At 39.8% G+C, this 27350-nt stretch overlaps 1 protein-coding gene across 1 annotated transcript; it reads left to right on the top strand.

The window, feature by feature from the left end:
• Positions 1-498: 498 nt before the first annotated feature.
• On the top strand, positions 499-27350 carry znf385a (zinc finger protein 385A; the record flags this gene model as incomplete). Its single annotated transcript, XM_037684171.1, is given in 6 exon segments — positions 499-609; positions 17262-17436; positions 22597-22947; positions 25255-25439; positions 26209-26301; positions 26568-27350. Coding segments are annotated over 6 exon segments (1167 nt in total), but the record flags the coding sequence as incomplete, so codon positions are not given.

Genomic DNA, 27350 nt, shown 5'->3' with positions numbered 1-27350 from the left:
GTTGGATAAATTCAGCTTCGGAGCTAACTCTTTCAGATCTATGCAGGCAGGGTGTTCTTTTGTTTGGAACAGACTTGTTTCTGTGTGTGTGCTGCTACGGGAGTTAATTGAATTATATGATGTATTTAACACCCGGGGGATGACTGACATCCCAGCTGAAACAATTACTGTGTGATGCCACAAGATCAGGATCAGAGAATAAGATGCTTAAGCTGGAGTTGTAGCAACGTGCTGTCAACACTGTTGCTGAACACAAACTCGGGCATTCAGCAAACACCAGAAAGACACAGCAAACAGTATTGTCTGTGTATTTTATCCACCGTCTGTGTGGTTATGTAGGTTTTAAGGCTTAGTGTTTTCTATAGAGTTTGTTTTTACTACCTCCAACAACAGACGTAACAGCAGACCTTCACATCATGACTGACGTTGGAAGCGCAGACCCTTGGAATATTAATTATTCCTCACATTTTTCTTGCTCTGTTCTTTCTCCTTCCTCAGATGGACCCGGTGCAGAAGGCAGTGATCAACCACACCTTTGGCGTTCCTCTGGTCAAGACGAAGCGGCCGATCATCTCCTGCAACGTTTGCCAGATCCGCTTCAACTCAGCGGTAAAGCCAAATAAACAATAAGCACATAAAATCACCTTCTGTTTCGGGTTCACATTGTTCCAAAACACATAATCAGTTGTAGTTTAATGTGAGAACATGATCTCTGTCGCTTTTTGTAATCAGGTTTGGAAGTGTGAATTTAAATGTGTTGACAAAAAAATGCCTAAAAACCAAGACATCAGTAATGTCAGTAAAACAAATGTTGGTTCCCATCAATCCATACAGGTGTCTGTAATTGTACTATTAATAATATGTATTACAAGTAGTGAACTAGAGAGTTTGCATGCAGGGAAACGTCCCAGCAAGCTCAGCCAAAGGTCAGGTTGTGCAATGAGTAACTGTAAAACCCAAGAGCCACATCTGAGACTCTACAGGCCTCAGTCAGCATGGCAGCTCAGATCAACGGGAAAAAAAACTTATTTTCTCACAGAAGAACACAATACCACGTTCTGAGGTTTGTAAAGTTGGACTTGAACAAACCAGAAGATTTCTGGAACAATGTTCTTTAAATAGACCAGACCAAAGTAGTTGTATGGCCATAATGCACAGGACCATGTGTGGTGAAGACCAAACACAGCATGTCAGCCCAAACAGCTCAGCTGTTGCAGAGCACAGCGGTGGAGGATTGATGCTTTGAATTTATTTTGCAGTCCCAAGAACAGATACACTCTGAGGTCTTTGAGTTGATCTTGAACTTCTTTATACATTATAATATTGTAGAGGCACCAGATCAATGTGGATTCAATTCACCCCATGAGAGCACAAACTTGAGATTTTGCTTCTGCCATTTCTGGCTTTAAAACAACTTGTTGTCACTCTCAGCAATACATTTTTAGTTACAAACCGAAAATAAGTGTTGAATGAAACCCCCGACTTTGAGTTCAGCCAGTACACCAGCTTGCTGATCAGTTAACATTCAGCTGTGATGATGTAAAAGAAATATAAAGTCAGTCGTAAAAGTGGCAAAACACTGCTTTGTCTTTCTTTTATAGTATTCAATGATTCAAGGTTTTTATTTGTCATTCGCACCACATGTGGTGGAACAAAATTGTGTACACGGGGTCCCAGTTACGGGCAGCACGGTGGCGCAACTGGTAGAGCTGCTGCCTCTCAGCGAGCAGGTCCCTGGTTCAAACCCCGGTCCAGGGGCCTTTCTGGGTGGAGTTTGCATGTTCTCTCCGTGCATGCGTGGGTTTTCTCCGGGTACTCCGGTTTCCTCCCACAGTCCAAAAACATGCATGTTAGGCTGATTGGTAACTCTAAATTGTCCCTAGGTGTGAGTGAGAGAGTGAATGATTGTTTGTCTCGTTTGTCTCTATGTGGCCCTGTGATGGACTTGCGACCCGTCCAGGGTGTACCCCGCCCCTCGCACAGTGATTGCTGGACATGGGCACCAGCGACCCCCGTGACCCAAAATGGAATAAGCGGGTAAAGAAAATGGATGGATGGATGGGTCCCAGTTACATACAGCAAAAGTATACAATGTAAAAGAAAAACAGTAATAAGATCTAAGACATGACTAAGAAAAACGTTAACTAAAAATACACTAAGCACTAGTAGTACAAAAACAATATGCTGGACAGCAGCACGAGCATGAGTCTGTGTGAGCAGATGAGTACGAATGAACATTATGATTCAGAAATTAGAGTAAAACACTTTGATCAGTCTAAATCTATGCTAAACAACCACAAATTTGTTTTCAGTGCGATAACATTATGCGACTACTTTTAATACGTCTATGGGGAAGACATAATTGGTAACCAAATTAGTATATTCTGAATTTTGCCCAAAAGTGGGTCATGCAACAGAAATACACCAGAATGGCTGATAAAGAGATTCATTTTTAAAGCGAACCTCAATTTGGTAGAAGTTGGACCTTAAAGCTGCATATTAATAAACACCTTCAAACCTGAATAAACTGAAGCCGTATTATAAATAAGAGTTGGCCAGATTTCTCCCTCAGCTATACAGGACATACAGTGATTGCTTCAAGATATAACTACCATTCTTCCTAAAAAAAAAAAAAAAAAAAACTATTAAATGAATGAAATAAACAGTTTCTCATACACTAGCTCTGCACAGATGTTTAGTTTTTGTTCAATTTAAAATGATCTAGAATTATATTGTCTGTTGTTTGCGTCTAAAAATTTCTATTCCTATTTTTAAAAGCTGGAAAGGGCTAATTTTCTCAGATTCTTTAAATTAGTTTGTACTTACCTATACTATAAAAGAGAGAGAGAGAGAGAGAGAGAGAGAGAGAGAGAGAGAGAGAGAGAGAGAGAGGGTTTTATTTGTCACTGAAACTTGTTTCCTCTGCATTTTTCCCTGTGGAATATTCTGAAGGGCTCTCTCTGTTCTGGTTTGCCCTCCCGAATAGAGGATGTGCATTCTTCTGCTCCATGTTTTGGCTCTTTCGACCCCACTGGAATTTATTTCAAGACGGTTTAGAGTCCAGCTATATGCTCTGCAGCATTAAACAATAATAAGATCTTAAGCATGTCGGGATGATTGATACAAACAAGACTATGTGAGAACATTTTTTGATTTAAATTGAACAAACTATGATTTTTTTTTAAGTCTGCAGAAAGCCATCTATACATTTTCCATCTGTTCATGAGTGCTGATGAAACAACTTATCTCTAGACAAACAGGATGGACACATGACGACTTCAACACTAAATGTCATGTGTGCAAAGTATAATTTGGGTGGGAACTGAGGGCTCTTCTGTGCAACCAAACACAATACACAACATTAAGGAGTGGGCCAGCACTATATATACACTGCATGTCTGCAATCATGGTTTCTGTGTGGTCAGGGAGCAGCAAGGCTGTAATCTTCTTTTTGTAGAGTTTGCTTCTTTGTTTTTTTTTTTTCACAAGCAACAGGAAACAGTTATGCATGTTTATATATAAAATATTTTGAGACCCACAGCTATCGATCAAGTCCTGGTTTGTTTAGTTCAGCTGCCTTGCTGGATATAGTTGTATATAGTTTAGAGTAAAAAACGATTGATGAAAGTTTTCACAACTTAAAATGGTTATCATTTTGAGGAAAATGATCAATTGATAATGCAAGCTTATAATTTTGAATATAATAGCTAATTTGAAAAAAGTAGCTATTAGTTATAAATAACTGATGTAACATACTGCTTTTACATCACATTACACTCATTTATTTTTCTTTTCTTTTTTTTTCCTGAGAAAATGCTCGGGAAAAGGGAGTTTTTTTTCCTAAGAGTGGTTTACATTAACTAACTTAAATTCCTGAGCAATTAAATGACATAACCATGTAAAAGTATTGATAATTAGAGATATCTTCTGAATACCAGACCCAACATTATGTAACAGTCACAGCATACTTGAGAAGAAAACCTAATGGACCTCATATGATCTTTGCAATAATATAACAGTATATATTACAAAGAAATGGAAAACAAGTAATGTGAAATCAAGCTCCTCCATGTCACAAATATTTAACTCTTTCTTCTTCTTTCAGCTTTTCCCTCATCAGGGGTCGCCACAGTGAGTCATCCTCTTCCATCTCTCTGTCCTCTGCATCCTCTGTCCTCGCTCCATCTACCTCCATGTTCTCTCTAATTACAGCCATATATCTCCTCTTTGTTATTTTTTCTGGAAGCTGCATTTCTAACATCCTTCTACCAATATACCCACTGTCCCTCCTCTGGACATGTCCAAACCATGTCAGTCTTGTCTCTCTAACTTTATCTCCCAGTTGTTCAACCTGTGCTGTACATCTGATGAGCTCGTTCCTAATCTTATCCATTCTGTCACTCTTAAGGAGAACCTCAACATCTTCATTTCTGCCACTTCCAGTTCTTTCTTCTGCCTTTTTGTCAGTGTCACTGTCTCAAGACCATACAACATAGTTGGTTTCACCACTTTCTTGTAAACCTTTCCTTTGACTTTACTGCCACTCTTTTGTCACAAATCATTCATAAAACTTTTTTTCAATTCAATTCAATTCAGTTTATTTATATAGCGCCAAATCACAACAAAGTTGTCTCAGTGCACTTTACAGGAACATTCACATACCTAAAAGCCAATTAGTAAAGTTCTCTATCTAAGGAATCCAGCAGACAAGTTGAATCTTGGCTTTGTTGCAGTCTCCCATCCTGAGCAAGCACAGTGGCAACAGTGGAAAGGAAAAACTCCCTTTTAAAAGGAAAAAACCTCCAGCAGAACCAGGCTCAGGACAAGCGGACATCTGCTTTGACTGGCTGGTTGAGAGGACAGGAAGGAGAGACAGATGGACATTGAATGGTAGGTCCAGGTATAGGTCCAGGTGTATCTGAAAGACAAAGAAAACACATGTTATGGATAGAAAAAATAATTACAAATACAAAACAGGTTGAGCAAGTAAGTAAAGACAGCAGTAGAGTGACAATTGTGGTCAGTTTGTCCTCCAGCAGTCTAAGCCTATAGCAGCATAACTAAGGGACAGTTCAGGAAAACCAAGCCGACCCTAACTATAGGATTTAGCAAAAATTAAAGTCTTAAGCCTAGTTTTAAAACTGGATAATGTGTCAGCCTCACGGACAGAGATTGGAAGTTGGTTCCACAAGAGAGGAGCCTGTTACTGAAGAATCTGCCTCCCATTATGTTTTTGTAAATTCTAGGAACCACAAGTAAACCTTCAGTCTGAGAGCGAAGTGCTCTGTTAGGAAAATATGGAACAATAAGATCTGTAATATAAGATGGAGCCAGGTTGTTGAGAGCTTTGTAGGTTAGAAGTAAGATTTTGAATTCTATTCTGGACTTGACGGGGAGCCAATGGAGAGAAACTAAAACTGGAGAAATATGATCTCTCCTACTAACTCCAGTTAAGACACTGGCAGCAGCATTTTGGATCAACTGAAGACGTTTTAAAGAAGTATTTGGACACCCAGATAATAAACCATTGCAATAGTCCAGTCTAGACGTGACAAATGCATGGACCAGTTTTTCTGCATCATTTTTAGATAAGATGTTTCTAATTTTAGTGATATTACGCAGGTGGAAGAAGGCAGTTCTAGTAACGTTTTTAATGTGGGGGATAAAAGACATGTCCTGATCAAAAATAACACCAAGATTTTTAACACTGGAGCTGGAGGACAGATTAATGCCATCTAAGGAGGGAGAAAGACTGAAAAATTCATTCCTAAGGTGCTCAGGTCCAAAAACCAAAACCTCAGTTTTGTCTGTGTTCAACAGGAGAAAATTAAGGGTCATCCATGTTTTTATGTCTTTAAGACATGCTTGTAATCTAAGTAGCTGATTGGATTCATTGGGTTCAATGGACAAATAGAATTGTGTCATCAGCATAACAATGGAAATTTATCCCATGCTGTTTAATAATTTTACCTAATGGAAGCATATATAAAGTAAAGAGTATTGGCCCAAGCACTGAGCCCTGAGGAACTCCATGACTAACTTTGGTGTATGAAGAAGATTTATTATTTACATTTACAAACTGGAATCTATCAGATAGATATGATTTAAACCATTTTAGAGCCGTTCCTGTAATCCCAATATCATATTCAAGCCTCTGTAGTAAAATATTGTGATCAACTGTATCAAATGCAGCACTGAGGTCTAACAGGACCAGTATAGACACAAGTCCATTGTCTGAGGCCATGAGAATATCATTAGTGACTTTTACTAGTGCTGTTTCTGTGCTATGATAAGCTCTCAACCCTGACTGAATCTCTTCAAACAGATTATTTCTTTGTAGATGTTCACGCAACTGACCTGCAACTATTTTCTCTAGAATTTTTGAGATGAAAGTTAGATTATATATAGGTCTATAGTTGGCCAGAATTTCTGAATCAAGATCAGGCTTCTTAAGTAAAGGTTTGATTGCAGCAACCTTAAAGCGCTGTGGTACATAACCATCCATTAAAGACAAATTAAGTAGATCCGAAATATGGACATTAATTAGGGGAAATATCTCTTTAAACAGTCTGGTTGGGATGGGATCTAGCAGACATGTGGATGGTTTGGATGAGATTATTATTATTTTTTTTTTCCAACAGCTCCGTCCTGCCTGGACTCTCTTCTTCACCTCTTTACAACACTCCCTGTTTTTCTGGATAGGTGACCCCAAGTACTTTAAGTCCTGCACATTTATGACCTATGCTCCTTGTAGCCTCACTGTTCCACTGGCCTCCCTCTCATTCGCACACATGTACTCTGTCTTATTACAAATGACTTTCATTCCTTTTTTGTCAAGAGCATACCTTCACCTCTCAGTTCTTTTCCACCTGTTCCCTGTTCTCACCACAGATCACGTCATCTGTGTTTGTGGGCAGCTGTGGCATGGTTAGAGCAGTTGTCCTACAATTGGAGAGTTGGGATTTTGATTCCACCAGCAGTCACATGTTGAAGTGTCCCTGGGTAAGACACTGATACCCTTATGTCCTCTGACGTGTGTCCCATCGGTGTATGAATGTGATCTAAAGCATTGATTAATCTCTATAGATTCAGATTAGCTTTGTAGAGATCTAGTAGAGTGCTGTGTGGATGGGTAAATGAGGGCAGAGGTTGTAGTGTAAATTACTTTGAGTATCTTGACTAGATAGAAAGGTGCTATATAAGTACAGTCCATTTACCATTTAACATCTGCAAACATTGTAGTCAACAAGGATTCCTGCCCGACCTCAAACTGTTAGTCGGTCCATCACCAGAGCAAACAAGAAGGGGCTCAGAGCCGATCCTTGATGAATCCCACCCCCACCTTGAAGCTATCTGTCTTTCCTACATCACATCCAACTGTTGTCCTGCTGTCCAACATGCTCTGTACCAGTCTAATATACTTTTCTGCCACTCCAGATTTCCTCACGCAATACCACACCTCTTCCTCTGTCATGCTTTTTCTAAATCCACAAAGACACAATGAAGTTCTTTCTGATCGTCTCTGTACTTCACCATCAGTATCCTCGAAGTAAGGATGTCATCTGTAGTTCTGTTTCTCGGCATGAAACCATACTGTTGCTCACAAATTGTCACCTCTCCTCTAAGTCTAGCTTCTACGAATCTCTTTGAGATCTTCATCGTGTGGCACATCAACTTAATTCCCCTGTGGATGCTATAACTCTGTACATCGCCCTTGTTTTTTAAAATGGGGACCAACACACTTCTCCATTCCTCAGGCATTGTCTCACCCTCCAATATGCTATTGAATATTTGAGTCAAACACCTTACTGCCAACTCTCCTAGACATTTCCAAACCTCCACTGGTATGTCATGAGGTCCTACTGCCTTATTGTTCTTCATTCTTTTCAGAGCTTTCCAAACTTAAGTAGTCTCCCCACTTCCTGGTCCACAGTTTTTATGACCTCTGCTCTTCTTTCTCTTTCATTTACTTCATTCATTAGCTCTTCAGATTACTCCTTCCATCTTCCCGTCACAGTCTTCTCACTTGTTAGAACATTACTATTCCTATCTTTCACAAACCTAACCTGCTACACATTCTTTCCAGCCTGATCCCTCTTTCTCACCAATCGGTACTAGCCCTTCTCTTTTTTATGCTTTTATTCATGTTGCTGTAATATCTTGTTATTAATTTTGAATCCTGTGGTCTTTTTTGGTAAGCACTTTGATAACAGTTACTGTTTTAAATGTGCTATATAAATAAATGTGACTTGACTTGACTTCTCACACTCTTTAATGTCCAGCTCCCATACAATTCACAATACACCTTCTGCTTTGCCTTAGCTACCTCCTTATATGTGCTACATTGCACCTCTTTATATTCCTGTCTCCTCTCTTCAGTCATCTCACTGTCATATTCCTTCTTGGCTAACCTCTTTTTTTGAATAGCTTTCTGCACGTCACTATTCCACCACTAAGTTTCCTTATCCTATTGCATCTTTCCAGATGACACACCAATTACCTTCCTACCTGTCTCTATAAATACTGTTGCTGTAGTAGCCCGGTCAGAAAGTTTTTTTTTTTAACCACCCAGAACCTTTAACAGCTCCTTTCTGAACTCCTCACATCATTCTTCTTTTCTCAACTTTCACCACTTTGTCTTCTCTGATTTTACTCTTTTTCTATTCTTCACAACAAGTCATTCTACACAGAACCATCTGGTGCTGTCTGGCTACACTCTCCTCTGCCACAACCTTACAGTACCCAATCGCCCCCAGGTTTCCTCTTCTACACATAATGTAGTCTACTTATGTACATCTTCCTCAACTCCTATAGGTCACTTTATGTTTCCCCCTTTTTTGGAGATAAATGTTGACTACAGCCATTTCCATTCTCTTGGCAAAATCCACCACCATCAGTCCTTCCTGGTTTCTTTCCTTGACACCAAACCTACCTATCACTTCCGTATCCCCTCTGTTTCCTTCACCAACATGTCCATCAGGTCTGCTTCTATCACCACTCTCTCCTCCATGGGAATACTCTCTATAACTTCATCCAGATCCTTCCAAAATTTCTCTTTCTCTTCAATGTCACATCCAACCTGTGGAGCATAACCACTGACAACATTTTGCATCAGACCTACTACTTCTACCTTCAAACACAACACCCTATCTGACACTCCACCTCTTCTACATTTTTTGCCAACTCCTCCTTCAGGACCACCCCTACTCCATTTCTCTTTCTATCCACACCATGGTAAAACAGTTTAAACCCTGCTCCAATACTGCGAGCCTTGCTGCCCTTCCACTTGGTCTCTTGGACACATACAACATCTACCTTTCTTCTTTACATCATGCCAGCCAGTTCTTTACATTTGCCTGTCATTGTCCCCACATTTAGAGTTGCAACCCTCAGACCTACTGTATATTCTTGACTTTTCGCTTATTTCTCTGTCTCCTGACACGTTTCCCTCCTCATGGTCTTCGACTAACAGTAACACAATTTCTGCTGGCACCCTGTTTGTCAACAGCAGTGGTGGCGGTCAGTGTTAACCCAGGCCTCAACTGATCCAGTATGGTGTCGCTTAGATAAACTCACATATTAGTTATTATGGCAAAAGAGTTTTACGTCGATGCCCTTTCTGACATAACCCTCACCATTTACCCAGGCTTGGGACTGGCACAAGAGACACAGTTATTTGTGCTCCCAAACAGGTGGTTTAATTATGTAACTCTTTCAAATCATTGATTTAGATGGTTTCCACTCAAACACAACTCTAAGTTGCCCCATCTTTTAGAAGTGACAAACTTTCCTCTAGGTGGATTAAAGTTTACTTTAAACACCAAAGAAAACATACATTTCAATGAGGCACTTGATAATTTTTTAAGAATGAAAATTAGGTGAAAATCTGTCACAATAAAAAAAGTTTCAGACAGTCTGCTTGGAACCACATTTTTTTTATTGTTTAGTTCATATATTTTAGAAGTGAAGCTTCACTCTGTGTGTTTGAATGCTAAATGAATATCTGACAGAACTGGTTCACAGAGAAAACATTAGAAAACCAGTGCTCGCCAAGTGAGATTGTGGTGTAACCTACACACTGAGTTTTTGACTTTCAATTTGTAGAACTCAGTGTTCTGTAGATAAGCATTCGTACTGAATATTTATGAGTCTTTAGTCTCTCTCTGATGTATGACTTATACATTCAGTTCTTAAAGATTCCAGATTACATTGTGGAAGACTGCACCATCTCTGTCACTGTCATTTCCATTTTCAGTGTAGATGGAAAAAAAAACACATCCACAATATGTTTGTTTTCCCCTCATCTGGTTCAGCTGGAAAAATAAACCTATTTTCCACTGTCATAGAATGACACTCCTTCTACTCTGTTTTCATTCACACATAGAGGAAAATGTCATAAATGAAAAAGTTAGGCTATAAATTAAAACAAAAATAATTGCTTATTCTTATTCAAGATCAGACTGTGTCCTTAATGTCAGCATTCAGTTTTTTTCTGGCATCTCTTGGTTAACTGAGTTGCTAAGATCAAAAAGCTTCACACGCCATATTCCCCTTCATTTGTCCCATTAGGTCGTTTCTTACTGATGTTGATTTTTTTTTTAACTGTCTCTTCCCAAGCAGCCTTCTACCCTTCCTTCTCCACCCCCCCTCCCCCCCCTGCATTATTTACTGTGTGGAAATGCCTAAAATTGCCTGCCAGTACTTATTATAAGATGCATTCGTCAAGGGCATGGATTAGAGTCTGGTTCTGACAGCCCCAATGCATCTTGGGTAGCACATAAAGAGGGGACATACATAGAGGGGAAGGGCAAGAGCAGACGACGAGGTGGGGAGGGTTTGCGTCCTTCTGTCCACACTCTGTGGTGGCGTGAGGTGCTAAACGCTGGGTTATGCAGAATAACCTTGGTGGCATGCTGCAATAATGACATCACAGTCTCTATGGAGCTGCATCGCCTGACGTCACAGCTGCTGCAGCAGGAAGAGGCTGATATCCATCTCTTATTTTTGTCCTTGTATCCTCACTGCTCTTTTATCCTTTCTCTCTGCTCCATGCTTCAACATTGCTCCCTGTCCCCTTCTCATCATCTCCGTCTCTGTGAAGCACTGATTTCAGTGTAGCTTTTCATTAACTTCCCAGCTTTCCTCTTTGGAAAATGTGTTCAGTTTAAACCCTTAACTTAATGTAACATAAACTAATGTAACATCACATACTGATGCGATGCAGCGTTGCCTCTTTCTCTCTCACACACAGGATTCTTGTTTTTCGTGCAACCTCTTTTCAAGCATGTCTTCAGACAGCATGTCATTTTTTTTTATCTTTCCCTCATTCCCAACCCACCTCACACTCAGATGCTCGGCAGCTGCTCCTTTTGACTTCGTGGAAGAGGTTATGAGAACATATGTGGCAGCTTTGCTATGCACTACCTTTCTTCATCCCTTCACCCTAATCCTCGGGCTTTGCTGGAGAAGCTCCTTAGGATCCCTTTGACAGTTCTCCATAATTTATAAGTAACAGGTGACCCCTCAATGTACTAAAGTGCTTTTAAGGTTCATCATGCCAGCTCTTGTCCTAGATGCCACCAAACACTCACATAAAGCCAAGATAAACAACAAAGCCCAGTAACATCACTCATCACCCCCTGCCTGCTCTGCCAAGCCGGGCTATCTCCACCCTTGAGCCTGTGATCAGTGAGATGTAGTAACTGTCAGTCAAAATGTCCGAGCTCGCAGGACAGCTGTCGGCTGCTCATCGAGACAAATTTTATCTAGGTATTAAAACAAAATATATATTTGTACATAAAAAATACATTTATTTATTTGTCTGTCAAATCTATTTCATGGAACATGGACTCACTCAAAATATTTTGGAGTCTAGTGCAGCACTGATAAAATGATTATGTTAAAGCAAGCACATTGGAATTGTGCACTACTTTGTAAGGAGAGGTTTGTGTACCTGTGACTGGATGTCTGGGATCAAGCCGTGACTTTAGGCTATAAATCTGCATAGCAACATGGCATCTTATCCTCCATGTTGACCCTGACTCACATACCTCTGCACTGAAACACAGGGGCTAAAGACGGACCCTTCAAATGTCCATATAATCTTGTGACAAATGACTGTCTGAACAAACACATTAGCTTGTATCTAACCTGTCATCAAGAGATTAGCCTTATGAGCTTCTGTAAATGGTCTTTGAGTCTTTGAATCATCCTACAGAGTTTAGGATGATCGTTTCCTAAACAAAACCTTGACAAATTCTGAATATATTTCTAAAAGTATTTCTCAGTTTCATTGAGTTGTACCTTCCTTGGTGGTTGGATAAAATGCTATATGTCTTTTTCCCATGAAGCCTTGTTTCATTCATTCAGTCAGTCAACCTTTATTTAGACAGGTTAATCCCAGTGAGCCTTGAGGACTCGTTTACAAGAGAGACCTGATTTCAACAAAGAGTGATGACAACAGTAGATAACAACGACAACAATAGACAATCATAAAAGAGGCATACAGATTTTTTTTTTTTTTTAACAAATTAAAATAAGATGGAAAAAAGTAGCAAAAAACAGCTAGATTGTAAGGCGAGTGTGGAAAACTAAAAACAGGAACATGTCTGCATTGGATCTTGCCAGGAGTCCAAAAGATTTTTAAAGCCACTTCGAGAGGTCAAGGTCGAGAGCTTCAGATTTTTTTGCAAGATATTCCAGGAAACAGGAGTAGAGTAGGAGAAGGTCCTTTGGCCTAGTTCAGTCCTCACTGAGGGAACACTGCAGGTAATAATGTCCTGAGAGAGCATGCTGTAGCTGCACTCACGCACAGACATTTAGGAGGAGATGTATGAAGGCAGCAGACCAAGAAGTGATTTAAAGATGAAAATGTACCAGTGAGAGAGTCTGCGTGAAGTTAATGATGTCCAGCTAACCAGTGAATACAGGGTGCAGTGGTGGGTACGATAATCACAGCCAGTTATGAATCTTAGTGCACCATTATAGACAACATCCAACATCTGCATGGTGCTTGTAGGAGCGTTCATGTAAATAATATCCCCGTAATCAATGGAGGGAAGGAAAGTCACAGATACAAGGTGTTTCCTAGCATTCAGAGATAGACAGGATCTGTTTCTGAAAAAGAAACCATGTTTAACTTTCAGTTTCTTTACCAAGTTTTCCACATGGAGCTTAAAAGAAAGATGTGAGTCGACCAAGATACCCAAATATTTATAGGAATCAACAAACTCAGTAGGGACACCATTTGAGTATAAAACCAAAGGAAGAACTGCTGGGACCAATTTCCAGTTTGAAAAGACCATCCCTTTGGTTTTATCGGCATTTAGGACAAGTTTCAGGTGGAACAAATCTGTCTGGATGATGTCAAAGGCGGATTGCAAAAGCTGGAAAGCCTTAGCAACTGTTTAAGCTAGACAGTAAACAACTGTGTCATCAGCATAGAAATGTATGGATGCATTAGGGATGTTCTGACCTATACTACCTATGTAGATTGTAAAGAAGGTGGTCCTAAGACTGAGCCTCGTGGTACATCATTGTTGACTGTTAAATAACTAGAGGAAGTATCATTATGTTGAACACATTGCCACCGATCTGAAAGATAGTTTGAGAACCAACCAATGGTGTGATCCTAGAAACCAATTTCTGAGAGCTTATTACACAAAATGTTATGATCCACAGGGTCAAAAGCTTTAGACAGGTCTAAGAAAAGTGCAGCACAATAATCCTTATCATCCAATGCTTCAACAACATCATTAAGAACCTTCAGTGAAGTTTCAGCAATGAACTTTAAATTAGTGTTGATGTGTCACTTTGGCCCTTCAACTAGACAAAGCAAATCTGAGTAAGTGCCAGAGGTTCCTCAAAGCCATCAGTCTCTGGCTCAACAGGGCCTTCAGTCAGTATGTGCTGTAGTTCAAGCAATGCTTTTATTATTCTATCAGACATCTCCTATTGTCTGGGTGAATTTCCAGAGTGAAGGTCTCACAGTCTAAGTTAGATCTGTCAACATTTTCTTTGATTTTTTTTTATTTCACCCATTTCTCTGATTGTGACACACCTTCAAAGAGCTTAGGCCACCGCTAAGATGTATCACCCTGCTCATCATCTTCAGCATTCTTTGACATCTTGAGTGTCCGAGCAGTTTTTACAAATGAGTGTCCTCAGTTAAGGCTGACTGATGCTTAGATGATGCTGCCTAAAGAGAAGATGTTTTATGTTATGGTATCATTTACCCAGGTTTCTTCTGCAATCTCACCAGACTCTTCAATGTTTTTTAAGATCTTGGACATATCCACCAGTACCATCACTGTTAAACCTGTTATTCCTTTCAATTTGAATTTATAAATCAGACAGTGACCAGTTTCAAACTTAGAATTGTAATATGTCTGTGTCAACCTTTTGTCCCCCCCCCCCCCCCCCCCCCGCAGTTACTCTCCATATAGCTGGAACTGTACCACTCTTTATGGTCCATGAACGCAGAGCCTTGTGCCTTTTCTGGTCACAGTTGTAGAATGAAATACAGTATCTGCAATATCCTTTTCTCTGGTTGTCACTTTGGAGATGAAAGCATTTATCTTCTTAGTTTAATCATTATTTAAGTTTAAAATAGGTTTCTGATTTTTTTTATTTATTTTTTGATACTCTACGGTGAAACCAGTCCTACTCTCTGCCCACCACCCGCTTCCCTGCTGCGCTCTTTTGTCCTGTGAACCCTTAAAAAGCCTCTTTTTTTTTCCTGCATACCTCTCAATTGGAAGGATCAGCTGGTCTCTCAACAAAATCGATCAACTTCTCCCGACATGAGTCAGGGTAAGGAGGACACTGAAATCTAGAGGAAAAATTGGATTCATGATGACGACTAGAATCTACTGTTTGGGTTGGTGGAATCTGGTTGTCTACAAATTTGTGTGGAGGTGTTGAAGCTTGACAGTGCTCGGACTGAATGTGGAGCTGTGACAGGGATTTGGAGCAGCTGTATCAGGACTGTGATCTCCCTGGCAGCACTCATGAATGGTGGGAATAATCTTGGAGAAAGCTGTGAGCTCGACTTTGAAGTAAAGGATCAATTTGGCTGTTTTGGAGTTTCCATCAGAGAATATGTACCAGCGAGACTTTAAAGGCAGAAATAACAATTACGAGTTCTGCCTGACCCAAACTGTGGCCTTGATGCCGGACTTATCTCAACTCCTCCTGGAATGTTTGGAAAACAACAAAGATGCTTTGACTGTTTCCTCACCCCTCCCTTCCCCAAGGCCGTGGACATGTGACAGAACCTCAACTGAGCTGAAGATGAACGTCACCTCTTATCTGGACAATGGCTGAGGGGGGGCTCTGGACTATGCTATGACTTTCCCTTAAAAATTCAATGTTTTCACCGCCTATATGTAAATGTATAACGTCTGTTTATGTTGCTTTGCTGTGGTAGGTTTTTTTGATGCCTCAAATTGTGCCCTGTCTAGGACACGGTGTGAGAGATCTTTTTTTTTTTTTATACCGTCTCTCCTCATGTTTTCTTTCCTTTTCTTATCTAAGCAAAATATTATTCTGAATAAGAATAAGAAGGCCGCGCTAATTATTTATAGCCGCGGCTTCGTGCACTCCGCCCATCTTCGGATGACTGTATGTACATATTCGCGTTGTATCTCGGTGCAATGCCAATAAGTTTATTCTGATTCTGATTGTTTATTTGTCCCTCAACTTTGTTTTAAGCTCATCAGAGATTAGGTTTTGTTTATGATCACCTTGTGTTGTGTGGAAATAACTGGAGTGTTTAATGCAAACCTTCTAAATGATTGCAATCATTCATTACTGACAGTGTCTTTAGTATTGTGCTAAAGTTTTATTATTTAGTAAACACTCCACTTCCTCTCTTTTTTCTTTCCATAGTGATCAGTTTGAAATGGAATATAATTTTCAACTCTAGTTATTGCAACAGTTTTAAATACTTTAGTTTCCTGTAAAATTATTTTTATACACACATAACCTGCATCATAAGTTTCTTATTTTCGTCTTGGGTCTGTAATCCGATTGCACCAAAACTTTGTGGGCAGAATGCTCAAATAGTATACAAGTGAGGACAAATGTAAATGCTACAAACACATATTTTATTCACAATGAAACATGAAAACGTATCCAACGCTCAAAATAAGAGTTTATTCAATTTTCAGTAAAAACTAAAAGATAAGTGTGAATTTGATGGCCACAACACATCTCAATAAAGTCAAAAAAGAGCCACGTTTATGCATCGCCTCTTCTTTAACAACAGTCTGTAAAAATCTAGGAACTGAGGAGACAGGTTGCTGGAAGATTAGGAGGGAAATGTCCCATTATTTTCTGAAATAAGATTTAAAGTTGTTCAACAGTCCAGGGTCTTTGTGACTGCACATTTTGTTTATTGATGCTTTCAGTAAGTAAGAGTTCTGGACTGCAGCAGGCCAGTTCAGCACCAGGACACTTTTACTTTAAAGCCAAGCTGTTGTAAAGGATGCAGCATGCGGTTTAGTATTGTCTTGCTGAATTATGGCCTTCCCTTAAAAATAAAATTTCTGGATGAGTGCATATGTTTCTCTAAAACCTGTATATACTTTTTTACAATTATGGTAAGCTGCTTATGGCAGAGACACTAATGCACCCCCATACCTTTAGAGAGGCAGGCTTCTGAATTGAGCGCTGATAACAGATCAGATGGTTTTCCTCCTTTTTAGCACAAAGAACTTGGCGTATGTGGTTTTCAAAAAAGAATGTCAAATTTGGATTGCAAAGACAGTGCCTGCATCCCATGCAGAGATGTTATTTAACAATTTAAGGTCTCATGTTAGGAGGCATTAGTGCATATTGTAACGTCTTGTAAGAAGAAACAACCCATTTGACTGTATTTGGGAGATGGTATTTTTAATATAGTTTTGAAACAGAAGTATGTGTTGTTCATACAAAACAGTACTATACAGTATATAAATAAAAACTGAAGCACGAATCTGTCAATACATAAACAAACCAATAATAGTTTGGGTAGGTCTTTGTCCTAAATGTCTCTAAGTTTCCAAGTTTTTGCATGTTTTTTATTCTTGTCTTGCTTGTTATTGTTCTCCAGTAGATACCGGCTGGCTATGCCATGACTTCAGAGTAGATTAAATAATGTAAAAGCATAAAGGCATGGTTTCATGTGCACATGTGACAGAGAATCTAATCCCACCTGTTGTCTACCTGCCGGCACTGGCTCCCATTTTAAACATAAACCTTTCTTTTTTGTGTTTCCACAGAACCAGGCAGAGGCCCATTACAAGGGAAACCGCCACGCTAGGAGAGTTAAAGGCATTGAGACCTCCAAGAGTCGTCCTCAGGAGGGGGACAAGCCACATACCATACCCCCCACCTCATCCCCATCACCACCCGGTGCTCCTGGCACAGTGCCAGACTGTGAGCTTGGCACAGCAGGTATGAAAACAGAAAAATACTAGAAGGAGTGGAAACTGCTCAAGTGCCTCTGTGACTCTTGTTGCAGAAATAAACATCACAATCCACTCTGGATGTTTGGAGGATTTAAGTTAGCTTAAAAATAAAATGGAAAAAAAAATGCAAGAATAACAAAAGCTTCTAAGCACAGAGGCTTTGCAGAATAAGGCTGATTCAGTGATAAACTTCCTTAAAGAAAAAATGCTCTCTGTGTGGTCTGATTTAGCTGCAGCAGCACAATCCTACGGTCAAACTGCTGAGGTATAGATGATATTATCAGAAACATAAACATTTCAGAAAATTATTAAACAACTCATAGTGGAACCTTTCAGACACTATGACTTTAAAAAATCGGGTAATCTAATAGTACAAATGATGGATGAGACTGGATTTTATTCAGATACTGCAGGAATTCAAACACCTTTTTGAAGTGGGCAAGTTATTTAAATTTTATTTTCTATCATAAAAACTCAAAGTTAAAACACAAAATTTAACTAAGTCTTAGAATCAAACATTTTGAATGCAGTATCATTAAGAACATCTTTCCGAAGTCCAGTGATGGGTGGCATTGTGGCTCAGTTGTAGAGCTGTTGCCTCTCAGCGAAAAGGTTGCCGGATCAAATCCTGGCCAGGGGCTTTCTAGGGTGGAGTTTGCATTTTCTTTCCGTGCAGGTATTGATTTGCCTCGGGTACTCCATTTTCCTCGCACAGACCAAAAACATACATGTTAAGCTGATTGGTAACTCTAAATTGTCCCTAGGTGTGAGTGAGAGATTGAATGGTTGTCTCGTTTGTCTGTATGTGTCCTTGTGATGGACTTGCGACCTGTCCAGGGTGTCTCCCACCTCTCGTGCTGTGACTGCTGGTACCTGTGACCCTTGTGACCTGAAAAAGATAATGGCTGGATGGATGGATTATATTGATACAATATTATAGTCTCAAAATGGAGAACAAGTGCTAAGACTGATTACAAATGGAAAAAATAGGACTATAATACACGCAGACAAACGAAAGGACAGCAACAGCAGCTGATCTGACATTATTGGAAAATGCTTCACTGCTGGCAAGTTAATTATTGTTCAGTGGGATGAGAAGTGATGCAGTCTCATTCCTAAGTAGAACATCTATAGCTTTGTTCGTGTTGTCTTAGCTTTACTTTATCTCTTCCAGTCTCACTTATCCAATTATTTTAGGCTATAAAAGGCTGGACATTTTGCCCTTCTCCTTTCTTAACAAAGAAGTTTCCATTCCCTCAGTGTCACCGATCTGTGTTTGGATCAAACACTCAGGGATGAATACACCAGCATTGTTTTTAGTGACATTTACAAAGGTTTGTATCGCTGAGTATTTGCAGACATTTTCACCATATTGATGCACAGAGCAAACACTGCAATCAAAAAGAGGAAACTGAGGTCCTAAAAAGACAACTGTGCATGAACAAATGTCTCAGCATTAGTTCTACTTTCTTTTGGAGTCCCAGAAAAGTAAAAGTGCCTGTACTTTTTTGTCTTTTCCCTCACGGGGGACCACCATGGCTTCAATCCTAAACCAAACCCCATTGCTGAAAGTCCCTGAGACAATAATCGAGTGTGCAAGGGACCAAAGCCAGTCTGCCACAATTTAGATCTGAAAGTAGAAACACGTGAAAGAATGCCTTTTTCCATCCAAGACTCATTCTCGTGACCCTGGAACCTTGCCTCTTCCTGATTTTGTAGCAAGCATACTCACTTGTGTGTGTGTGTGTGTGTGTAGGGGTGTGTGTGCGTGTGTGTATTTTGGTCGTCGACTCATTGGTGGGACAATGATAACAACATAGTCGCGTTGCGTTGTTCACATAATTTGTATAAAACATCAACAAACAGTTCAGTCAGTCCCACAGATGGAGCCGTGACTTTTCCACACAGGAATTAAAACTCTGTGCAGCAGCATTAGTTGTTGATGTTGAGTGTTTTTTTTCTCCCAAAGCTGAGGTTTTCTGGGACATACTAACACAAATCTAATGGCAACCCCGACCACCACGCGTGTTATGACCTTCTTTTTATGAACCGAATATCCTTTTTTATTAACACATCAAAGCATCCAATCAGAAGTGATAACGACAAACATGCTGTGTAGAGGCGTTGCTAAGGGCTGGAACTGTGAAAAGACATGGCATGAATCCTATTGCGTCTCTGGCTATACAGTTGGAGAACAGCTCACAGCTCTCAGAGTGAATCGTGAGTTTTACAGCCCTTCAAGGGTTTGCGGTTGTTGTTGTCCCCAAAAAAGGAGGTCCTTGGCTGTGAGGGATTTGGACTGGTGAAGATGAGGGTTTGGCTGGTTTGGCTTTAGGCAGATGTTACATTGGAGAGGAACTCTGCTCTTACTTCCCTCATTCCTTTGAAAAAATTTCTACTACTGTCTGATACTCCCACTTTAATGAAGGGCAGTGTTAAAACCACTCTGATATTAGTGCACTTTGTAGTTCATGCAAACACTCACCAGCCTGCACCCACCCAAGGTCAATTAAACAGATGTCTTCCATGTGATGGCTCAGGTTGCATGTCTGGGAGCTGGCAGTATAGAGTTACACAGAGCTGACGGTCTTTCATGCTGGATTTATTATTAGTCTCTGGGTTTAATCTTTTTTTTTAATTTACCCTTTTTTTGTTGTGGTTTGTTCAACAAACCTGAAACAACAAGACCTGATTAACACATTAAACATGAGCAGCATGACATAGGTGTGTGTAAGCATGACCAAGGGTTTGAAAACAGACCGCTTTGAGAAAACGCACCCAGATGCATAATGAATGTGGGATCAACATTGGGTTTCGTTGCTGTTAAATTATTAAGAATAGCCATCATAAGTCACTGGTGGCAGAAACGCACACAGGCTAATTATAGCTTTGTGCTAATTTTTTTTAATTTTTCCTCCTGAAAGTGATGTGATGAATGAATTTTGATTTAATCTGTATCACTTACAAAATCTGAAATCTAAAATAAATACATGCCTCACTGCTCAACGGCCTTCCCTCGCTCAAGTTTTATAATTATAATAACAATGTTTTTTAACTTTTTAACGATTACAACCCCCAAAAAAAATGCCTACTTCTGTTTGCTTCTATTAGATCATTTACAATCTGTGCTTAATGAGGAACATTTTCATACATGGGCAGCGAGTGATATATTGTTTTCCACGTTTCCCCCCGTTTTACAAAGCTTTCACAGAAACTGTCACATTAAAAAAATAAGAACGAGTACTGCAGCAAACAAGCTGCTGCAGCATTAGAGTTTGGGGTAAATCAGCTGGTTTAGTCAACAAAACCTTTGCAGAGGAGTGCATGCTATACATTCTGCAGCTCTAATTTCCTGAAGTGGATTAAGGCCATGCAGACTCACCAGACTAAGTGTAAAGCATCTGGATTGAGTTATCCCCTCTTGTGACCTCTCCCCATTAATAATAACTTCTTATGTTTGGCCAAGAGGGAGGAAGGTCACTTAGCTGCTTTGTAAATGATTAATTTGACTTACAGAATATCTAGAGTTTTGGGAGAGTCTGGTCTGACTGAAAGTTTCTTAAGCAAGAAAACCATAACTCTTTGTTTGTGACAACGTTAGAGTTTACAGCCTCTTTCAAATGGTTTATTTTACTAAGTGAAGCTGACTAAAATATGTTCACGCTAAACCCATTTCATGAGGAATACAAACAAATCCTGTCTGATACCTATGGCCACCATGGATATCCTTAATATTATTTGACAAACCATCTTTATTTTTGCCCGTTTATTTTAACCAATAGGGCATGTTATATAAAAATAAATTGGTTTGTCTCCATAGTAATGAAGTCACCAAGAAATGTACAAGCCCTTTAAACTGTGCTTTGATCATGGATCACCTAATAGATTTCTCTATGCCACATAAAATCAGAAGAAGAAAAAAATCCTTTTTGCTTCTTTTATCTACACATCTGTTCGACAAATGCGCTGAAACCAACAGCTCTGCAGCTGGAAGCTACTAAAACGCAAGAAAAAAATACAAAATTTATTTTTGGGAAGACCGTGGAATGGAAAACATTTACAATGGCATCCACCAGCAATGACGTAAGAAAGTTACCAATCCAAAAATGTCAGAACAACCTTAGCGTGAAATAAAAATAAATACTGTATCCTTTTGGCAGTCAGGTAATATGAAAAAAAAAAAAGTATGTCAATCTGCTCAATGAAACTAGGCCGCTCAAATCAATCTTTGTTTACTTTCCAGAAATACCACATGGCATTTTTTAAATACTATAATCCAGTGAGGCTTTCTGCTGCCTGCCTCAGGCGCTGCATCCTGTGGAGATTGGATAAAGATCTCCTGGTCCCTGCTAATGGGGAGTCTGAATACCCCACCCAAATTTAGGGTGAACTTTTTCAGCCCTCACTATTTAATGAATACCGACTGTCTAGTATGGGAGTGGCTGATCAGAAACACATGTCTAGAAACTTATGTGTAGACATGGTATGGGATGAAAACTCATCAAGTAAATGGCATGAAGAGGAACTTGCGAGTGTGTAACAACAAAAAAAGTGAGAAGAAAGTTAACGTAATGATATTTTTTGGACCTTATGAGTTGAATCACGATAAAGCCAGTGCCATTACTGGTTTCACCCACAGCCAAAAACAACAGGTGCTTTTGGCAGGAGTCACAACACTCTGTGGTGTCTGTTCTCCATTTCCCCTCTCTTGGAGACGTTTTAATTCGATGAGACCACATCAATAAAAGATGAAGCCTTCAAACAGATTAACCACATGCTTTACCCGCGGCGACCGTACATTTTCCCTCCCTGAACCAGTTTGTACAGCTTAGATTAGGATTTTTTTTATTTTCCTCCTCGTTATTTATGTCCTACAACATAGTGAAGAAACGTTCTTTCTGTTTGTTGGTTTGTCTGATCTGTGAAGCAGCACACGTTTCCCTTGTTCTGGGAGTGGTTAACTATGTGGTTAAGGCTCACAAAATTGTATCTCCAGGGGGAATGTGGTGTGACTGTTTAACACACACAAAAAAAAGCAATAATAAAGCAAATCATTGTTTCTTTTGTGGCACGTTTGCTCTGTAAAATCTGTAAAATCAGGTTAATTATGAATTTCTATTCTTCCTTCTGGTATGTTTTTTTCCAGATGAAACTCAGCCTCTGTCGCAGTTAAACGAGCCCCTGTTAGCTCCGGGGTCACTTCCCTCACTACCAACATCACCCACCCCACCCATGGACTCTTCCGTCCCCTCAGCGTGCCCTCTCCTTCCTACTCCACCCCTGGTCCCCTTGACCTCCTCCTCCCCAGGTTGTGGCAGCACCACCGGCTCAGAGCAGCCCGGATCTGGACCGCAGCTTTCAGGGGACGCCGGCGCCTCGGCCTCCAGCAGCCCGTCCCACCCAGAAATGGAGGAGGACAAGGCAAAGAAGCTGCTGTACTGCTCCCTGTGCAAGGTGGCTGTTAACTCCCTGTCACAGCTAGAGGCCCACAACAAAGGTGGGTCCTCTGTGAGACACACTTTCCAGAAATAAACTCAAACCACTTGGGTTTGCCTATGAGGTCATCCTCTTCGGATCTTGTGTGAATAACGTTTCTGGAGGTTTCTCCCACATGTTTTCATCTCGGGTTGGAAATCTTTCTATTTTCTCAGTCGTCGCGGTTTCTGCTGGATATGTGAAATCTGTGTCGCATTCTGTGTTTGTAGGAGTCTGTCCAAGAAATACACATGCACACTTCTAAAAGTTTGATTTTATTTTATTTTTTTAGTTCAAACACGTTTCAGAATGATGCCAGCCCATGAAGACATTTGCTCTCTTACAAATCAAAACGGGTCTCGTGTGACACCAGAGGGCAGTGAAAGAAACACTGATCAGCAAAATGACTGAGCCGTTTGCCAACACTCCTGACATCTGTAACCAAGCGCTGCTGTCTTGGTTTGAACAGTCATGTCAAAGCTTCTTAACTTTTATGAATGCCACCTTAAACATTGATAATTCATATGCTTAAGATTTCTTCTCACAAAGGTTCCACAATTATTTAATATTCTCCCTAACCCGCAAACTCACAATTTGAGTTGTCACATGTTGCAGCAGATCTTTTACGAGTTTAAGTTGCTGCTTTGGGAATGTAAACAAGAATGTAAATTTAAAAAAAAAATGGCTGTTATGTGGAAAGCATAAAGCATTTGAGTCCAGTAAACTGTTTGCATTCTTCTCTGAACATGAGCGAGCCATAAAACTATAGAGGTGGCAGCATACGATGATTGATTCAGTGTGTGTGAACATATCCTGCTTGTCTCCAGTGACAAACCAGACATGAATCATATAACAAGTGTCCTAATGTTGAGTAAACAGTTTGATCACTGTCAACAAGAATTAACTTTTTGTGTTTGTGCATTTTTCTGTACAGACAAACACGCACAGATTCACTTCTCTGCATGGTCTTGGGTCACAGACAGAGTTGCTTGTCTCCAGAGTTCAAGGCCAGGAAAACTAAAAGTTCAAACAGTTGAAACTGAAGACAATCTGGAAACAATCACCCTCACTCGCTCTCAAAATCAAAACTGTTTGCAGGGTTTAAAAATATGAGCATATGTCATGCAGACACTAAGGCCTGAACAAGCGTGCGTGGCAAAAAAAATGTACTGCCAAAAACACACCAAAAGAGTAAATGTAGAAAGAATGTTATTTTAAGATTTTGTTTTCTGTGAGCTCATTTCCTGATTTATCTTCAACAATATGCTGCTCACACAAGTGAGTCTAACTTATGCAGAGTCGTCATAAACAATCAAAACATAAAACAATAGGCACATCTTAGACGTCAGGTCAGTCCTTTTCTCCTTTATGATGCCTCATTATTCTTCTTCAATCTCCCCTCGATTGTGATTTATTCTTCTTATGTAAACTACGTTGTGTTCAAAGAGATTTCAGTGAGAAGCTCAAATTTGTCTCTCAAAATCAGAATTAGTGATAATGGGTGGATTTTATATGTGGACAGACAAAGCAGTAAGAGTTTAAGGGGGGCTTTACAAAACAAAAGCAAAATGTGTGATTATAAATTGAAAATCTTTCCTGGAATTTATTTTTTTAATTAATATATACTGTGTAAACACCTGTTGTTCTGTGCAGTCATTTTTTTTACTCATGCAATAGCACGATGGAGATTTATATGACCCATTTGAGAGAATTTAGGGTCAAAAAATTTTTTTTTGTCATTTTTTTCATAGTCAACTGAGAGTTTAGCAGAGTGGGCATCAAATTTCAGAAAAAAGTTCCTTTAAACATCGTTTGAAGGATATGAGTATTTTCTGATGTGGTACTGCCATTTATTTTATATGTGGATGACGTCATTACCTGCAGTGCACAGACTGTGAGCTTATTTAATCAAAACATAATGAATTGCTTTGACAGCATCATCAGAAGATTTCATGGGTTCGTCTTGCACATCACCAACAGTGTTTCACTACTGCCCTCTCGTGGTACAAATGTAGATCTACAGCTTCATGCAGAACATTTCTGTTTCTGTTTCACATTTGTGGTTATTTACTGAAGGATGCATTCGATTACTTAAATTGTTTTCTGTGCACAACAGTTGCCACTAATAGTTTCTGCAGCTGCAATCTGAGCAGCAGACAAACACTGTCAGGTTTCATTTCACTCCAGACTGATCAAACCAATATGACCAAAGAAATGCTGTTTAAATGGTAATTGAGTGTGTTACTTCTTTCTTATCAATACTTTTATCTTGCCTGATAGCATTAATAAACTGATTCCCTTGCTTGTTTTTATGTTTATCTGCCTGCAGGTACTAAACACAAAACTATTCTTGAGGCACGGAGCGGGCTGGGCCCCATCAAGTCATACCCTCGTTTGGGCCTAAAGACTAATGGAGAGCAGGGAGGGGGCCCAGTGGACCCCGACACTCAGGAACGAACCTTCCACTGTGAGATCTGCAACGTGCGGGTCAACACAGAAATGCAACTCAAACAGGTACGACGAAGAACAAAGCTCACATCTCACGTTGTCCACTTGAAAAGAGTTAGTTAGAGTCTCAGAAAAATCAGCGCATACAAATATATTATGTATTGTCATTAAAACAAATTATTTCTATTTGACGTTTCTTCAAAGAGTGGTTCCTAATCAATCCTTTTTTGAGCTGTTGTCCTGAAAGTAAATGCTGCATACGGAGGAAAAGCCTCAAAACAAAATGGCAAATATAACATTTTAATTTGTGCCTATTATTCGATTTATCTAAAAATAATCTATATAAATTTATAGACAATGGCCATAACACGAAGCAATAAATGTTATTTCTGATGTCCATTAATGTAAACTGGTACAGGTGTCTGTATTCTTATTTCTCATTAAAATAGACAGACATTGGACAGCACAACCAATTTGAGCAAAATGTGTTTTTTCTTTGTTTGTGTGTATTTTTTATTTATTTATTTTATTTAAGATTTGCATATACGCACTGTGTAGAATGAAACTGTGCCTTCAACTCTAAATATTGTTTATTTTTGCATAAGTATACGTTAAACAAATTGACTAAAGTCTTTTTTTTCACATGGTTGCAATATATTGTGAATAAATGCAGATCGTCTTCATATAATTAATTTAGTCAAAAGTCAAGTATCTTTATTGTCATTTTCCATCACGTGGTACATGAGGTGGAATGAAAAGATGATAAATAATTGTATTGAAAAGTAAAAAATCAAATGCAAATTTAAAACTGGGTTTTGGTGTTTCTTATTTTTAGCACATATCAAGTCGAAGACATCGGGACGGCATGGCAGGAAAGCCGAACCCCCTCCTTAACCGACACAAGAAGCACAGGGGAGCTGATCTGACGGTAACTTTTCCCGTTCCTCCACTGAATTCTGTTAACAAACCTGAGCTCCACTGAAAACACTTTCGATCATGAGGTCTGTGAGGCCGTTAAGATTATTTAATCCCCAAAATCGTCTTTATTCTTTGTCAGGCTGTGACCTCCTCCAAGAGTATTCAACAGAGCAATAAATAAATAAATAAAATATATGTATTTTGCCTGTTTTGTAATGTTTTAAAACTAATCATTGTTAACACCCTCCTTCTTTTTGCGTCACTTTGTGTTTGCAGCCTTCTCTGACCTTCTCCAAGAACCTCACCAAAGCTCTGGGTGCAGGGCTCTTGCCCAGCCCGTTGGCTGTTGCAGCAGCGATGGCGGCCGCAGCGTCCTCGAACCCGCTGGCTCTGCGCGCAGCAGCTCCCGCGCCTCACCCGCACCCGCACCACCTCTTGCAAGGCCCGCCTCTCAGCCACGCCATCCTGAGACCTGCTCCTGGGCCAATCCGCACTGCCCACGGGCCAATCCTCTTCGCTCCTTACTGACGCATCGTCTTGTGACGGCAGCCAGTCAGGAAGCATCCACTCCAAAAAGCACACTGTGAAGCTACAAATCAGCGAGGAGCAACTGATGAGTGGGGAAAAAAATCCAATCATTTCAACATCGGATTGATAGAATAGCAGAGGAAAGGAACGGCGAAATGGAGCACTATCTCCTTGATTCCCTTTACCTGAGACTCTCCATTCACTCGACCTTCGGTTTGGAAAGACTTGACGGATCAGTAGATGGAATTGGAGAAGAGAAATTCATTATGCATTGAACTCTTGTACATTTTTCATCTCTCCCGGTTCCTCCCTTGCACTTTGGTCATAAAGTGGCCACCTCGGTATACAGAAAAAAAGAACACATGCAGATCTTTATAGAAACTTTAAACCATGTTACATTATTATTATGGGGGAGGGGTTCCCCTGTTGTCACGGCTCAACGTGTTCTCATCCTATGCACCTAAAAAAATTTAATAAAATACAAAAACAAGACAACAAAGTTATGTCTGTAGGGTAGCTGCTTCCATTGGT

Source organism: Nematolebias whitei, chromosome 11, assembly GCF_014905685.2.
Source record: "Nematolebias whitei isolate Nwh7 chromosome 11, NemWhi1, whole genome shotgun sequence".
Taxonomy (NCBI): Eukaryota; Metazoa; Chordata; class Actinopteri; order Cyprinodontiformes; family Rivulidae; genus Nematolebias; species Nematolebias whitei.
Note: the sequence above shows the minus strand (reverse complement) of the source record. Positions and strands in the feature narration are given on the sequence as shown.